We start from the raw sequence: 18005 nt of genomic DNA on the forward strand, positions 1-18005 counted from the left end.
AAAAATCACAGCTACTTGGATAAGAAATGCTCAAGTATGGATCAAGAACAAGAGGATATATAAGGGACATAAAAGAGTTGGAAAAATACAGAAGGGGATGAAAAAGCTAGTTAACAGAATAAGGAATCAAGAACTAGCTATGACCACTACTAGCTATGACCACAATGTCCAAACTGTATTTTTGCTATCATGTACATATCTAAACACTATCAGGAGGATTCTGACTATAAGATCTATGATCTAGACAAAGAAACTCTAAGTGATGTTGTCAAACTGTGAGCATTATACAGAGAAGCAACTCGATGACATGATGATGATAGAAGGCCATTTATCAAGCATACATTTCAACATTAGAAGTTTAAACTGCAATATATTGAAGATGAAAGAGTATTTAAAAAATTAAAGAAAAGGTAAAATAGAGGCAACAGAAACCTATTTAAAAGATGATAATGTGGGCGATATACAGATATAGGGATATGAGATGTTCTATCTAAACAGGAAAAATAAAAAGGAGTTTGTAGATGAATTCTATATTAAAATGTAAGGTTTTGGATGAAATTTCGACAACCTTAAATGATATTATGGAGATAATCATGGTTAAAATAACATGAAAATGTTAAAAATATTATTAGTTTTGTTTATAGAACACCGGGATCTTGTGTAGAGTTATTTAATGATATACTGGTTGAGATATTTGACAAAATTAATAACGAGAGTATCCTTGTATGTGGAGATTTCAATATTGACCTTGACAATCCAGAGGGATTAAGGTCATCTAGTGATTTTATGAACTCTATTTATGGTTTAAATTTAATTCCTTTAATGACTAAAGCAACAAGAGTAATGGTGCAAAGTGCAACTAGTACTGATAATATTTTACACACTTTTAAAAAGAACATATAACTGGTGGAATCTAAAAGACGGATGTAAGTGACCATTTACCTGCATGTACTCTGGTTTCCTATGCTGTTGGTAATAGCAAAATAACTGAAACAGGAATTATAAATACAGTAATAGACACGAATAAGGTAAAACCGCATCTTCCAAATTACTTCATGAAAGAAGGGTTAGAAGTTACTGACTTAAAAGAAATAGTGGATAATTTTAACTACTTTGTAAATGCAGGTCCCAGTCTTGCTACAAAAATACCAGAAATGGATAAAATCCATGTAGCTACTGGGAATAGTAGAAAGATGCATAGTTTTTTTCCTACTAAGACTGAGAAAAAAGAAATAGTAAAAACCTATGAGAATAAAAAATCAACAGATTGTAAAGAATAAGATGTGGTATTTATAAAATATATAATTGAAGCGGTAATTGACCCATTTGGATATTTATATATATATATATATATATATATATATATATATATATATATATATATGTAATTTACTATTTTGATCAGGAGTTTTTTTTTGATAAAATGAAAACAGCCAAAGTTATTCTACTTCATAAAAACAGTGACAAACATCTGACGGCCATTATTACCACAATTCTTGAAAAATTGAGAAAAGTTATTTATGACAAGATTAGAAAAGTTCTTAGATAAATATAACATATTAAGTAACAGTCAGGATGGATTTTGGAAGGAACGCTGAACAGCAATCTGACTGAAGAAATATCAACTGCAATGGATGAAAAAATGATCTTATAAGTATTTTATAGACCTAAAGAAAGTGTTTGACACCACTGACTATTCCATTCTGCTTGAGAAGCTTGAGGGTTTTGGTTTCAGAGGTGACACTGAAATGGATGGCTAGCTATATCGCAAACAGAAAACAATTTGTTCAGATGCAAAATGTGATATCAGACATGAATAGTATAACATGTGGAGTACCTGAACGATCAGTTCTTGGACCAAAATAGTTTATATTGTACGTGAATGATAAAGTACAGGTTTCTAAAGAACTGAAATGCATTCTGTTTGCAGACAACACAACTTTATTCTGTTCAGGTAAAGATCTATCTCAGGTGATGGAGGTGATCCAAAGAGAAATAAATACAAACAAGCAAACGTGAGCACATAATTCCAGCACTCTCTTCACTTCTCTGGCTTCAAGTCAAGTACCGGGTTGATTTTAAGATTCTTTTGTCTTTAAGCGTCTGAAGCCCCAGAGTATCTGTCTGAACTTAACAAAGTGCAAATATTGTCCCAAATAAGCCCTGAAAAGTCTCCATCTGATCCAAAATGCTGCAGCGAGGGTTCTGATGAGGACTAGCAGGAGAGATCATATTTCACCAGTTTTAGCCTCTCTACACTGGCTCCCTGTTAAATCCAGGATAAAGTTTAAAATTCTTCTCCTCACATATAAAGCTCTCCATGACCAAGCTCCATTGTACATAAAAGATCTTATAGTTCCATATATTCCAAATAGAGCACTTGGCTCTCAGACTGCAGGTTTACTGGTGGTTCCCAGAGTCTCAAAGAGTACTATGGAAGGAAGGGCCTTTAGCCATCAGGCTCCTCTCTTATGGAACCAGCTCCCACCGTGGGTTCAGGAGGCAGACTCCCTCCACACCTTTAAGATGGAGCTGAAAACCTTCCTTTTCCATGATTCTTATAGTTAGGATATGAGTATCTCCTGAGTTGGAGTCTGCATGTACGGGACCCAACTGTCCAGGTTCTGCTCATTGCTCTTATAGTTATGGGTAGTCTAGCCATCCATTACTTATGTAGCAATGGGGATGTTACCTGATGCACTGAGAAGTACCTCGCTCTATTTCTCTAATATATTAATGTATAAATATATGACAATATTGCGTCTCTAACTTATTTCTCCTTTTTTCCGCAGGTCTTCCTGAATAAGTGCAGTTGTACATGTTGATCTGTCTTTCCTGTCCTCTCCACCCCAACCAGTCGAGGCAGATGGCTGCCCTCCCTGAGCCGGGTTCTGCCGGAGGTTTTCTTCCTGTTAAAGGGGAGTTTTTTCCTTCCCACTGTCGCCTCGTGCAGCTCAGGATGGGGGATTGGATCCAAGTCATGACTCGATGCAATCAGTTGGTTTCTGTTATAGGATATGTATGAACTGGCCTGAAATGATGTGGATGTAAAATGTCCTGTGACAACATTGTTGTGAAGTGGCGCTGTACAAATAAAGCTGAACTGAATTGATTTGTTCCCGACATTAGCAGAAACTGCTAAGACCGTGGGCTCTGGCTCCCACATTAGCAACTAATGCTAACAATGTGGACTCACTATGTTGAACAAACATTGAATGTTTTAAATATAACAGGAAGTGACATCACCGGGCACATTTGTACTGTAAATATTCCAATAATGGGTGGTAAACGTAGATGATAATCATCAGAATATGATATTTCAGAAGTACATGTAGACACATCAGATTATTTGAGTAATCTGATTACTCCCAGATATCTAATTTTGATGCTTATTTGAACAGCTTTGGTGATATGATTTGTAAATGTTTTTAAGTTTCTGCAGCATCAAGTGGATACTCTAGACTGGATTGACTACGGTGGCAGTCAACCACTTGAAGACTGGGACCACAGAGTGATCAGACTCCTCAGCCTTTGTGGTAGAATCTGTCGAGGAGGTACGAGGAGTCTTTAGCTCCATGTAGCCAGTGTTCCAGCCAATTTGGCGTTGTGACACATTCAGCTCATCCACCTGAACCTGTGTCAGCTCGTGCAGGAACGGCATAGAACCAGACTGACAGGGATTTTTGGGATCCTTTACCTGGTGGGACATGTGTTAACACCTGGCTCAAGGTTTAGTGCTACTGATTGAAGACTGAAGAATGTAAACACCCTGCAGAGCCTTTATTATCTCAGTTACAATCATGCTCCATTTTATGTGACCCAGACATTGAGCAGAAATCTATAGCCGATCTAGATTTTATCGGAGACTGAAGCCACAACAGCAATGACAAGATTTGTTTACTTCTGTCTGTTAAAAAAGATCAGGCAGTGCTGAGGTGGAAAATTAGAGCACAACGGAAAAAAAACACAGAATATTAAAAGAAAAAAAAAATACAAGGTTTCAGAACATTTCAAAGTAAAACAACCTCCTTAAATGAGATTAGTATTTGAAATTACAATAAAATTAAACAATTTAGATATCATTAGGGCCGCACAGTAAATATGCTGTAAAATTGACCTCCATGGTTACTGTAACCATCACATTCCACATATCACAGGTCTGGACAACCGTGAAAAAAGGCTTTGTTTGTATGTTTTAAGGAAGTAACTTTACGTTCCAAATGTTGAGCATTCATGCTCTTTGTGTGTCAATTGCCAAACAGTGGAATCTTCCCTGGTGATTTGTATAGAGGCTACCAGCTCCATATAGAGGTTACCGGCTCCATGTAGAGGCTACGGGCTCCATATAGAGGCTACCAGCTCCATATAGAGGCTACCAGCTCCATATAGAGGCTACCAGCTCCATATAGCGGCTAGCAGCTCCATACAGAGGCTACCAGCTCCATATAGAGGCTACCAGCTCCATATAGAGTCTACCAGCTCCATATAGAGTCTACCAGCTCCATATAGAGGCTAGCAGCTCCATATAGAGGCTACCAGCTCCATATAGAGTCTACCAGCTCCATATAGAGGCTAGCAGCTCCATATAGAGGCTACCAGCTCCATATAGAGGCTACCAGCTCCATATAGAGTCTACCAGCTCCATATAGAGGCTAGCAGCTCCATATAGAGGCTACCAGCTCCATATAGAGTCTACCAGCTCCATATAGAGGCTACCAGCTCCATGTAGTGGCTAGCAGCTCCATATAGAGGCTACCGGCTTCATGTAGAGGCTACCAGCTCCGTGTAGAGGCTACCAGGTCCATATAGAGGCTACCGGCTCCATGTAGAGGCTACCGGCTCCATGTAGAGGCTACCGGCTCCATGTAGAGGCTACCGGCTCCATGTAGAGGCTACCAGGTCCATGTAGAGGCTACCGGCTCCATGTAGGAGCTAGCGGCTCCATGTAGAGGTTAGCAACTCCATGTTGAGGCGAACGGCTCCATGTAGAGGCTAGCGGCTCCATGTAGAGGCTAACAGCTCCATGTAGGGGCTAACAACTCCATGTAGAGGCTAGCGGCACCATGTAGAGGCTAGCGGCTCCATGTAGGAGCTAGCGGCTCCATGTAGAGGTTAGCGACTCCATGTTGAGGCGAACGGCTCCATGTAGAGGCTTACAGCTCCATGTAGGGGCTAATAGCTCCATGTAGAGCCTACCGGCTCCATATAGAGGCTAGCGGCTCCATGTAGAGGCTACCGGCTCTATATAGAGACTAGCGGCTCCATGTAGAGACTAGCGGCTCCATGTAGAGGCTATCGGCTCCATGTAGAGACTAGCGGCTCCATGTAGAGACTAGCGGCTCCATGTAGAGGCTATCGGCTCCAAGTAGAGACTAGCTGCTCCATGTAGACGGTAGCAGCTCCATGTAGAGGCTAGTGGCTCCATGTAGAGGTGAACGGCTCCATGTAGAGACTAGCGGCTCCATGTAGAGGCTATCGGCTCCATGTAGAGGCTAGCGGCTCCATGTAGAGGCTAGTGGCTCCATGTAGAGGTGAACGGCTCCATGTAGAGACTAGCGGCTCCATGTAGAGGCTAGCGGCTCCATGTAGAGGCTATCGGCTCCATGTAGAGGCTAGCGGCTCCATGTAGAGGCTAGCGGCTCCATGTAGAGTCTAGTGGCTCCATGTAGAGATGAACGGCTCCATGTAGAGACTAGCGGCTCCATGTAGAGACTAGCGGCTCCATGTAGAGTCTAGTGGCTCCATGTAGAGACTAGCGGCTCCATGTAGAGGCTATCGGCTCCATGTAGAGACTAGCGGCTCCATGTAGAGACTAGCGGCTCCATGTAGAGACTAGCGGCTCCATGTAGAGACTAGCGGCTCCATGTAGAGACTAGCGGCTCCATGTAGAGACTAGCGGCTCCATGTAGAGACTAGCGGCTCCATGTAGAGGCTATCGGCTCCATGTAGAGACTAGCGGCTCCATGTAGAGACTAGCGGCTCCATGTAGAGGCTATCGGCTCCATGTAGAGACTAGCGGCTCCATGTAGAGACTAGCGGCTCCATGTAGAGGCTAGCAGCTCCATGTAGAGGCTAGCGGCTCCATATAGAGGCTATCGGCTCCATGTAGAGACTAGCGGCTCCATGTAGAGACTAGCGGCTCCATGTAGAGGCTATCGGCTCCATGTAGAGACTAGCGGCTCCATGTAGAGACTAGCGGCTCCATGTAGAGGCTAGCAGCTCCATGTAGAGGCTAGCGGCTCCATATAGAGGCTAGCGGCTCCATGTAGAGACTAGCGGCTCCATGTAGAGACTAGCGGCTCCATGTAGAGACTAGCGGCTCCATGTAGAGGCTAGCAGCTCCATGTAGAGACTAGCGGCTCCATGTAGAGACTAGCGGCTCCATGTAGAGACTAGCGGCTCCATGTAGAGACTAGCGGCTCCATGTAGAGACTAGCGGCTCCATGTAGAGACTAGCGGCTCCATGTAGAGACTAGCGGCTCCATGTAGAGGCTATCGGCTCCATGTAGAGGCTATCGGCTCCATGTAGAGACTAGCGGCTCCATGTAGAGACTAGCGGCTCCATGTAGAGGCTAGCGGCTCCATGTAGAGACTAGCGGCTCCATGTAGAGACTAGCGGCTCCATGTAGAGACTAGCGGCTCCATGTAGAGGCTATCGGCTCCATGTAGAGACTAGCGGCTCCATGTAGAGACTAGCGGCTCCATGTAGAGGATAGCGAACGGCCACATGTCGATGCTAGTGTGTTCACTGCGTGAATTTAAAGAAGGTCACCAGGCAAAGAGAGATGAGTCAACTCATATTGATGTTTTCATTAATCTCGTTTTCTGGAATACTTCCCTGACCTCCGTCCCCCCACGTCACCTAGCTAAATCCACATTGAGTGTCCATGTTGATGTGGTTGTGTTTTTTTTCCCAGACGGTTAGTGTTTGTGTAGCACCACATTCCTGTAGCATTGTGTAAACCAGCCAATAAGCCGGAAAGCCCCTGCTATTGCTCTAAATCACTTTATTTATAAAGCCCTTTCAAAACCAGCCATAGCTACACAAATGACTGTACAATATATCTAATAGGAGGAAAAAATGCATAAAATATAAAGTAACAAAATGAAATAAATGACTCAATACAAACAAATAAAAACAAAATATAAGGAAATATAAAAAAAACTTTGATAAATTCTCAGATGGATTAAAAGCCGATGAGTCTTAAAATGAGATTTAAAAATGAAGACTGGATAATGAATAAACATTTCCACAGTTCAGGTGCACCTCCAGAAAAGGCCATTTAAGCTTCTGTTTGGCTTTGGGGTTAGCTGACGAGAGGGAGTGTAGCGGTGAAGAAGCTCCCACAGATAAGACGGAGCAAGACCGCTTCAAACTTTAAAAATGATCTGAAATTAACTTTAAAGTGCACAAGCAGCCAGTGGATCGAGGCAAAAATGATCCTAATCTGCTGTAATCTGCTTGCTGGCAGTCCCTCACCGTCCACCAGCTTCCACCAGTTTATCTTCCATCACTGTCCTGCATGCTGTCTCTGCTCCCTCCATCTTTCCGTCACCTGCACTCACACCAGCTTCCAGCATCTGCTGTTCATCATGGTCCATCCTTTCCTCCTCCCTCCATCTGCTACACCACGCTGCCACTGATTGGCTGATTGGAAAGCAGAGCAGATAATTGGGCGAACCAGATGACCTCCATGTGACGGAGACGTCAAAAAAACTGTCTTCATATCTCTGTATCCTTCCATTCTGGATCAGCTGACCGTCATCCCCCCATCCGTCCTCCATCCATCCTCCGTCCCTCCATCCATCCGTCCTCCGTCTGTCTTCCGTCTGTCCTCCATCCATCCTCCATCTCTCCATCCATCCATCCTCCGTCTGTCTTCCATCTGTTTTCCATTTGTCTTCCATCCGTCCTCCATCCGTCCATCCATCCATCCTCCATCTGTCCATCCATCCATCCTCCATCTGTCCATCCATCCATCCTCCGTCTGTCTTCCATCTGTTTTCCATTTGTCTTCCATCCGTCCATCCATCCATCCTCCGTCTGTCTTCCATCTGTTTTCCATTTGTCTTCCATCCGTCCTCCATCCGTCCATCCATCCATCCTCCATCTGTCTTCCATCTGTCCTCCATCCATCCTCCATCTGTCCATCCATCCATCCTCCGTCTGTCTTCCATCTGTTTTCCATTTGTCTTCCATCCGTCCATCCATCCATCCTCCGTCTGTCTTCCATCTGTTTTCCATTTGTCTTCCATCCGTCCTCCATCCGTCCATCCATCCATCCTCCATCTGTCTTCCATCTGTCCTCCATCCATCCTCCATCTGTCCATCCATCCATCGTCTGTCTTCCATCTGTTTTCCATTTGTCTTCCATCCGTCCATCCATCCATCCTCCGTCTGTCTTCCATCTGTTTTCCATTTGTCTTCCATCCGTCCTCCATCCGTCCATCCATCCATCCTCCATCTGTCTTCCATCTGTCCTCCATCCATCCTCCATCTGTCCATCCATCCATCCTCCGTCTGTCTTCCATCTGTTTTCCATTTGTCTTCCATCCGTCCATCCATCCATCCTCCATCTGTCTACCATCTGTCCTCCATCCGTCCCCATCCATCCTCCATCTGTCTTCCATCTGTCCTCCATCCATCCTCCATCTGTCCATCCATCCATCCTCCGTCTGTCTTCCATCTGTTTTCCATTTGTCTTCCATCCGTCCATCCATCCATCCTCCGTCTGTCTTCCATCTGTTTTCCATTTGTCTTCCATCCGTCCTCCATCCGTCCATCCATCCATCCTCCATCCATCCTCCATCTGTCCTCCATCCATCCTCCATCTGTCCATCCATCCATCCTCCGTCTGTCTTCCATCTGTTTTCCATTTGTCTTCCATCCGTCCATCCATCCATCCTCCGTCTGTCTTCCATCTGTTTTCCATTTGTCTTCCATCCGTCCTCCATCCGTCCATCCATCCATCCTCCATCTGTCTTCCATCTGTCCTCCATCCATCCTCCATCTGTCCATCCATCCATCCTCCGTCTGTCTTCCATCTGTTTTCCATTTGTCTTCCATCCGTCCATCCATCCATCCTCCATCTGTCTACCATCTGTCCTCCATCCGTCCCCATCCGTCCTCCATCTGTCCTCCATTCGTCCCCAATCCATCCTCCATCCATCCTCCGTCTGTCCTCCATCCATCCTCCGTCTGTCCTCCATCCATCCTCCATCCGTCCTCCATCTGTCCCTCCATCCATCCATCCTCCATCCGTCCTCCATCTGTCCCTCCATCCATCCATCCTCCATCTGTCTTCCATCTGTCTTCCGTCTGTCCTCCATCCATCCTCCATCTGTCCATCCATCTGTCCTCCATCCGTCCTCCATCTGTCTTCCATCTGTCCTCCATCCATCCTCCATCTGTCTTCCATCTGTCTTACGTCTGTCCTCCATCTGTCTTCCATCTGTCCTCCATCCCTCCTCCATCTGTCTTCCATCTGTCTTAGGTCTGTCCTCCATCTGTCTTCCATCTGTCCTCCATCCATCCTCCATCTGTCTTCCATCTGTCTTACGTCTGTCCTCCATCCATCCTCCATCTGTCTTCCATCTGTCTTACGTCTGTCCTCCATCTGTCCTCCATCTGTCCTCCATCCCTCCTCCATCTGTCTTCCATCTGTCCTCCATCCATCCTCCATCTGTCTTCCATCTGTCTTACGTCTGTCCTCCATCCATCCTCCATCTGTCTTCCATCTGTCTTACGTCTGTCCTCCATCTGTCTTCCATCTGTCCTCCATCCGTCCTCCATCTGTCTTCCATCTGTCCTCCATCCATCCTCCATCTGTCTTCCATCTGTCTTACGTCTGTCCTCCATCTGTCTTCCATCTGTCCTCCATCCCTCCTCCATCTGTCTTCCATCTGTCTTAGGTCTGTCCTCCATCTGTCTTCCATCTGTCTTCCATCTGTCCTCCATCTGTCTTCCATCTGTCTTAGCTCTGTCCTCCATCTGTCTTACGTCTGTCCTCCATCTGTCTTCCATCTGTCTTACATCTGTCCTCCATCTGTCCTCCATATGTCTTCCATCTGTCTTACGTCTGTCCTCCATCTGTCTTCGATCTGTCCTCCATCTGTTTTCCGTCTGTCCTCCATCCATCCTCCATCTGTCTTCCATCTGTCCTCCATCCGTCCACCATCTGGCTTCCGTATGTCTTCCATCTGTCTTCCATCTGTCCTCTATCCATCCTCCGTCCGTCCATCTGTCTTCCATCTGTCCTCCATCCATCCTCCATCCGTCCATCCATCCGTCCTCCATCTGTCTTACATCCGTCCTCCATCTGTATTCCATCTGTTTTCCATCTGTCTTCCATCCGTCCTCCGTCTGTCTTCCATCTGTCTTCCATCCATCCTCTGTGCGTCCTCCATCTGTATTCCATCCGTCCATCCATCCATCCTCCGTCTGTCTTCCATCTGTCTTCCATCTGTCCTCCATCCATCCTCCATCCGTCCATCCATCCGTCCTCCATCTGTCTTCCATCCGTCCTCCATCTGTCTTCCATCTGTCTTCCATCTGTTTCCATCTGTCTTCTATCCATCCTCTGTGCGTCCTCCATCTGTATTCCATCCGTCCATCATCCGTCCTCCGTCTGTCTTCCATCTGTCTTCCGTCTGTCTTCCATCTGTCCTCCATCCATCCTCCATCCGTCCTCCATCCCCCATCTGTCCTCCATCCGTCCTCCATCTGTCTTCCATCCGTCCATCCATCCATCCTCCATCTGTCCATCCATCCATCCTCCGTCTGTCTTCCATCTGTTTTCCATTTGTCTTCCATCCGTCCTCCATCCGTCCATCCATCCATCCTCCATCTGTCTTCCATCTGTCCTCCATCCATCCTCCATCTGTCCATCCATCCATCCTCCGTCTGTCTTCCATCTGTTTTCCATTTGTCTTCCATCCGTCCATCCATCCATCCTCCATCTGTCTACCATCTGTCCTCCATCCGTCCCCATCCATCCTCCATCTGTCCTCCATTCGTCCCCAATCCATCCTCCATCCATCCTCCGTCTGTCCTCCATCCATCCTCCGTCTGTCCTCCATCCATCCTCCATCCGTCCCCCATCCATCCTCCATCCGTCCTCCATCTGTCCCTCCATCCATCCATCCTCCATCTGTCTTCCATCTGTCTTCCGTCTGTCTTCCATCCATCCTCCATCTGTCCATCCATCTGTCCTCCACCCGTCCTCCATCTGTCTTCCATCTGTCTTCCATCTGTCTTCCGTCTGTCCTCCATCCATCCTCCATCTGTCCATCCATCTGTCCTCCATCCGTCTTCCATCTGTCTTCCATCTGTCCTCCATCCATCCTCCATCTGTCTTCCATCTGTCCTCCATCCCTCCTCCATCTGTCTTCCATCTGTCTTAGGTCTGTCCTCCATCTGTCTTAGGTCTGTCCTCCATCTGTCCTCCATATGTCTTCCATCTGTCTTACGTCTGTCCTCCATCTGTCCTCCATCTGTCTTACGTCTGTCCTCCATCCATCCATACTCCATTTATCTTCCATCTGTCTTCCGTCTGTCCTCCATCCATCCTCCATCTGTCTTCCATCTGTCTTCCGTCTGTCCTCCATCCATCCTCCATCTGTCTTCCATCTGTCCTCCATCCGTCCACCATCTGGCTTCCGTATGTCTTCCATCTGTCTTCCATCTGTCCTCTATCCATCCTCCGTCCGTCCATCTGTCTTCCATCTGTCCTCCATCCATCCTCCATCCGTCCATCCATCCGTCCTCCATCTGTATTCCATCTGTTTTCCATCTGTCTTCCATCCGTCCTCCGTCTGTCTTCCATCTGTTTTCCATCTGTCTTCCATCCGTCCTCGGTCTGTCTTCCATCTGTCTTCCATCTGTTTCCATCTGTCTTCCATCCATCCTCTGTGCGTCCTCCATCTGTCTTCCATCCGTCCATCCATCCGTCCTCCGTCTGTCTTCCATCTGTCTTCCATCTGTCCTCCATCCATCCTCCATCCGTCCATCCATCCGTCCTCCATCTGTCTTCCATCCGTCCTCCATCTGTATTCCATCTGTTTTCCATCTGTCTTCCATCCGTCCTCCGTCTGTCTTCCATCTGTTTTCCATCTGTCTTCCATCCGTCCTCGGTCTGTCTTCCATCTGTCTTCCATCTGTTTTCCATCTGTCTTCCATCCGTCCTCGGTCTGTCTTCCATCTGTCTTCCATCTGTTTTCCATCTGTCTTCCATCCGTCCTCCGTCTGTCTTCCATCTGTTTTCCATCTGTCTTCCATCCATCCTCCATCTGTCCTCCATCTGTCTTCCATCTGTTTCCATCTGTCTTCCGTCTGTCTTCCGTCTGTCTTCCGTCTGTCCTCCATCCATCCTCCATCCGTCCATCCATCCCCCATCTGTCCTCCATCCGTCCTCCATCTGTCTTCCGTCTGTCCTCCATCCATCCTCCATCTGTCTTCCGTCTGTCCTCCATCCGTCCTCCATCTGTCTTCCGTCTGTCCTCCATCCATCCTCCATCTGTCTTCCGTCTGTCCTCCATCCATCCTCCATCTGTCTTCCGTCTGTCCTCCATCCATCCTCCATCTGTCTTCCATCTGTCCTCCATCTGTCTTCCATCCGTCCTCTGTCCGTCCTCCATCTGTCTTCCATCTGTCCTCCATCTGTTTCCATCCGTCCTCCATCTGTCTTCCGTCTGTCCTCCATCTGTCTTCCATCCGTCCTCCATCCGTCTTCCATCTGGTTTCCATTTGTCTTCCATCCATCCTCCGTCTGTCCTCCATCCATCCTCCATCCGTATTTCATTCGTCCTCCATGCGTCCTCCATCTGTCTTCCATCCATCCTCCATCTGTCTTCCATCTGTTTCCATCTGTCTTCCATCCATCCTATGTGCGTCCTCCATCTGTATTCCATCCGTCCATCCATCCGTCCTCCGTCTGTCTTCCATCTGTCTTCCATCTGTCTTCCGTCTGTCTTCCGTCTGTCCTCCAGCCATCCTCCATCCGTCCATCCATCCCCCATCTGTCCTCCATCCGTCCTCCATCTGTCTTCCGTCTGTCCTCCATCCATCCTCCATCCGTATTTCATTCGTCCTCCATGCGTCCTCCATCTGTCTTCCATCCGTCCTCCATCTGTCCTCCATCTGTCTTCCATCTGTTTCCATCTGTCTTCCATCCATCCTATGTGCGTCCTCCATCTGTATTCCATCCGTCCATCCATCCGTCCTCCGTCTGTCTTCCATCTGTCTTCCATCTGTCTTCCGTCTGTCTTCCGTCTGTCCTCCATCCATCCTCCATCCGTCCATCCATCCCCCATCTGTCCTCCATCCGTCCTCCATCTGTCTTCCGTCTGTCCTCCATCCATCCTCCATCTGTCTTCCGTCTGTCCTCCATCCATCCTCCGTCTGTCTTCCATCTGTCCTCCATCTGTCTTCCATCCGTCCTCTGTCCGTCCTCCATCTGTCTTCCATCTGTCCTCCATCTGTTTCCATCCGTCCTCCATCTGTTTCCATCCGTCCTCCATCTGTCTTCCATCCGTCCTCCATGCGTCCTCCATCTGTCTTCCGTCTATCCTCCGTCTGTTGTCCATCCGTCCTCCATCCGTATTCCATCCGTCCTCCATCTCTCTTCCATTCGTCCTCCATCATCCTCCATCCGTCCTTCATCTGTCCATCCATCCATCCTCCATCCGTCCTTCATCTGTCCATCCATCCATCCTCCGTCTGTCTTCCATCTGTCCTCCATCCATCCTCCATCCATCTTCCATCTGACCTCCATCCGTCCTCCATCTTCCCCTCTGTCTCTTTCCTCTGTCCACTTGGAACCAGCGTCAACACCAGCAGGAGGATCTATCAGGATCTAACTGTCTGCACATTTAGATGTGTGGTCACCCATTTGTCCAGTGGTCTGGAACACTTTTAACCTGTTTGTGCCAAAGAAACAAAATCAGCTCTCATGGTGACGTTTCATAGTTATAAGAAAAAATTCCTGGTTTTGTGCTCATTTTGTGGGATGAGGTAGAGGGAATAGCAACACCATAGTGATGCAATAGAACGTTGATGGTGAAGTATCCTCCGAAACCATTTAGTTCAGCTGGCATTTCAGATTCATGAGATATATTTGAATTAATAAGAACCAATTGATATAACTGCACGTGGATATAAAGTTCCATGTTTTTTTTTAGATACAACAAGCCTCAGTTCCACAGTAGCAGCTAATGCCAAGACCACATGCTCCCACATTATTAACAAGGATCACATGCTCCCACATTATTAACAAGGATCACATGCTCCCACATTATTAACAAGGATCACATGCTCCCACATTATTAACAAGGATCACATGCTCCCACATTAGCAGCTAATGCTAAAACCACATGCTCCCACATGAACAGCTAATGCTAAGACCCCATGCTCCCACATGAACAGCTAATGCTAAGACCCCATGCTCCAGCATCAACAACTAATGCTAAGACCAACTGCTCCCACATGAGCAGCTTATGCTAAGACCACATGCTTCCACATTAAAAATCACTTTGCAACAACTGAGAAGTTTTTAAAATGTGTTTCCTTTACCAGTGTTTTAATGCAATACGTAGGTTGTGCATAATTGAATAATTCTATAGCTACATAAATGTAGCTATAGATATGGAAGACAAAAACTGATCATTTCCATGGACATCTGTCTTCACATTAATGCAATTATTCATATCAATAAATAGTCATAAAGAATTTCCTCATCAGTGACTCAAAAGGAAACTAGCTGGGATTATTAAAAGGAACAATAATAAATGACATTGTAAATTTTCAAACTCTTTGTTCTAACTTCACCTACCAATCACTGACCCAGATGTATATTGATTATGATAACTAACTAATTTAACTGATTGTCCCAATTTTTGGTCAGAGACATCAGAAAGAAGGAACTCACCCCAGAAGCTGCTGGAGGAAGGAGGAGCAATGTCAGGAGGCAACTGGAGGATGAGACAGGCAGGTGAGATAACAGATGAGACAGAATCTTACAGCTGAATTCTACAGTCATATAAGGTCAATCAAATGGGTGTTTCCATGGTAACATATCCAGATGTGATTTGTACTGCTCCATCCATCCATCCGTCCGTCCGTCCATCCATCCGTCCGTCCGTCCATCCGTCCATCTGTTTGTCCGTCCGTCCATCCACTCATTTGTCTATCTGTCCGTCCGTCCGTCCATCCGTCCATCCATCCATCTACTCATTTGTCCATCCATCGACCATCCACCCATTCATCCATCTACCATCCATCTACTCATTCGTCCACCCATCCACCCACCATCCATCCATCCGTCCATCCATCCATCCATCCATCCATCCATTCATTTGCCCATCCATCGTCCATCCATCCATTCATCCACCCACCCATTCATCCATCTACCATCCATCTACTCATCCGTCCACCCATCCACCCACCATCCATCCATCCGTCCATCCATCCATCCACCTATTCATCCATCTATCTATCCATCCGTTCATCCATCCATCCACCCATTCGTCCATCCATCCACCCATTCATGCATACATCCGTCCGTCCGTCCGTTCATCCATCCATCCATCTATTTCTGTTTAATAAAATCTATAAAAACTAATTTGAACCTTTAAATTAAGGTTCTGATTGGGTAAACAGGCCCTGCAATGGACTGTTGCTGTCCAGGGTTTACCCTGCCTTTCGCCCAAAGACTAATGGGATAGGCTGCAGCTTCCCGGCGTCCCTGAATTGGATTAAGCGGTTTGAAAAATGAATGAATGAATAAATGAATGAATGATTGAATAAACAGTTCCTTCCAGCAGCACATTGATGTTCTGGAGACAGGAAGTCTCTCCAGAACATCAGAGATAATGGACATCGTGATTTCACATAGTGGTGCGTTCAGGTTACAATTACCCATAGAAGGAACTCAGCAGCATCTTCATCTGTGCTCTGGACTTCCACATCACTCTGACTCCGCCTCCAGCCACTTCTGAGCGCGCTCCCGCGTTGGTGTCGTCCTGCAGAGACACACACAGAGGATGAAGACGGGCGATAGTGGACAATCATGCTGCCATCAAACTTAAAAACCAGTTTGGTCAGTCATCAGTGTTACGACAGAATGAGAGGACCTTGAATGCCTCATAGTGTGTCCAGAAAATACCTTTGTTTCATAAACACGGACACATCAATTTTACTCAGGAAGAAAACCAGACTGAACAAGTTCCTGGATCTGGACCAGACCTGCTTGTTTTGATTCTTGTGTTTTACACATACAGGTTACCATCTCTTTGTCCAGGAGGGATTACTGAATGAGTCAGATGGACACAGGCCCCTAACCCCGAGGGTTAGGGGCCCCTGTGTGAAGCAGTTCATGTTATTGTAGGAAAGTAGGTCAGAGGACTCCGACAAGACATACAATGATCTGAAAACCACAACACCAAATATAGACCAGAATTACCAGGAAGAGAGACACAAAAGACTGAAAGACTTCAGAGATGCAAAGAGACAAATAAGACGAGATATCTAAGTGTGGATGGCCAAGCCTGTCAAAATTAAAGACTAAATACATCAAATAATGAGAAATTAAATCATTAAACATGTGTAATATTGTAGGTTTTTGATTATGTTGTCCATGTGGTCATCTATTTTTCCACAAACTTCATTCCGAAATTTAGATTTATTTATAAGTATTTTTATATTAACGTGTTTTTGTCACACATTTATGTATTCTATGTCGATTGTTTAAATTCCCGCATCGATTAATTCAATTCACATCTTAATTCATGCATTTATTTCAAAACATCAACCTTTCTTAATGCACATGTATTATTCCCACTCCTACACGTTTCAATTTTTCTAATATTTTCTGGAGTGATAATGGAGTGATAATGGAGTGATGATGGAGTGATGATGGAGTGATGATGGAATGATGATGGAATGATGATGGCGTGATGATGGAGTGATGATGGAGTGATGATGGAATGATGATGGAATGATGATGGCGTGATGATGGAGTGATAATGGAGTGATGATGGAGTGATGATGAGTGACGATGGAGTGATAATGGAGTGATGATGGAGTGATGATGGCGTGATGATGGAATGATGATGGAGTGATGATGGAATGATGATGGCGTGATGATGGCGTGATCATGGAATGATGATGGAGTGACGATGGAGTGATGATGGAGTGATAATGGAGTGATGATGGAGTGATGATGGCGTGATGATGGCGTGATGATGGAGTGATGATGGAGTGATGATGGAATGATGATGGACTGATAATGGATTGATGATGGAATGATGATGGAGTGATGATGGAATGATGATGGAGTGATGATGGAGTGATGATGGAATGATAATGGAGTGATGATGGAGTGATGATGGAAGGATGATGGAATGATGATGGAGTGACGATGGAGTGATGATGGAGTGATGATGGAGTGATGATGGAATGATAATGGAATGATGATGGAGTGATGATGGAGTGATAATGGAATGATGATGGAGTGATGATGGAGTGATGATGGAGTGATAATGGAATGATAATGGAATGATGATGGAGTGATGATGGAGTGATAATGGAATGATGATGGAGTGATAATGGATTGATGATGGAATGATGATGGAGTGATGATGGAGTGATGATGGAATGATGATGGAGTGATGATGGAGTGATGATGGAATGATGATGGAGTGATGATGGAATGATGATGGAGTGATGATGGAGTGATGATGGAATGATGATGGAGTGATGATGGAGTGATAATGGAGTGATGATGGATTGATGATGGAGTGATGATGGAATGATAATGGAATGATGATGGAATGATGATGGAATGATGATGGAGTGATGATGGAGTGATAATGGAGTGATGATGGAGTGATGATGGAATGATGATGGAGTGATAATGGGGTGATGATGGATTGATGATGGAGTGATGATGGAGTGATAATGGAATGATGATGGAGTGATGATGGAGTGATGATGGAGTGATAATGGAATG

General features: G+C 45.7%; 1 protein-coding gene across 1 annotated transcript in view; it reads right to left on the reverse strand.

Moving 5' to 3' along the window:
• LOC306760294 (uncharacterized protein) overlaps window positions 1-16066 on the reverse strand; it is a gene marked incomplete at both ends in the record, with an annotated part of 71205 nt that extends 55139 nt beyond the window's left edge. Inside the window, one exon of the mRNA XM_079246094.1 lies at window positions 15914-16066. Within this exon, the coding sequence (XP_079102220.1) occupies window positions 15914-16066 (153 nt within the window). The remainder of the gene's footprint in view (window positions 1-15913) is intronic.
• Between the last annotated feature and the right edge of the window lie 1939 nt (window positions 16067-18005).

Source organism: Telmatherina bonti (genome assembly GCF_933228915.1).
Source record: "Telmatherina bonti genome assembly, chromosome: 9".
Lineage (NCBI taxonomy): Eukaryota > Metazoa > Chordata > Actinopteri > Atheriniformes > Telmatherinidae > Telmatherina > Telmatherina bonti.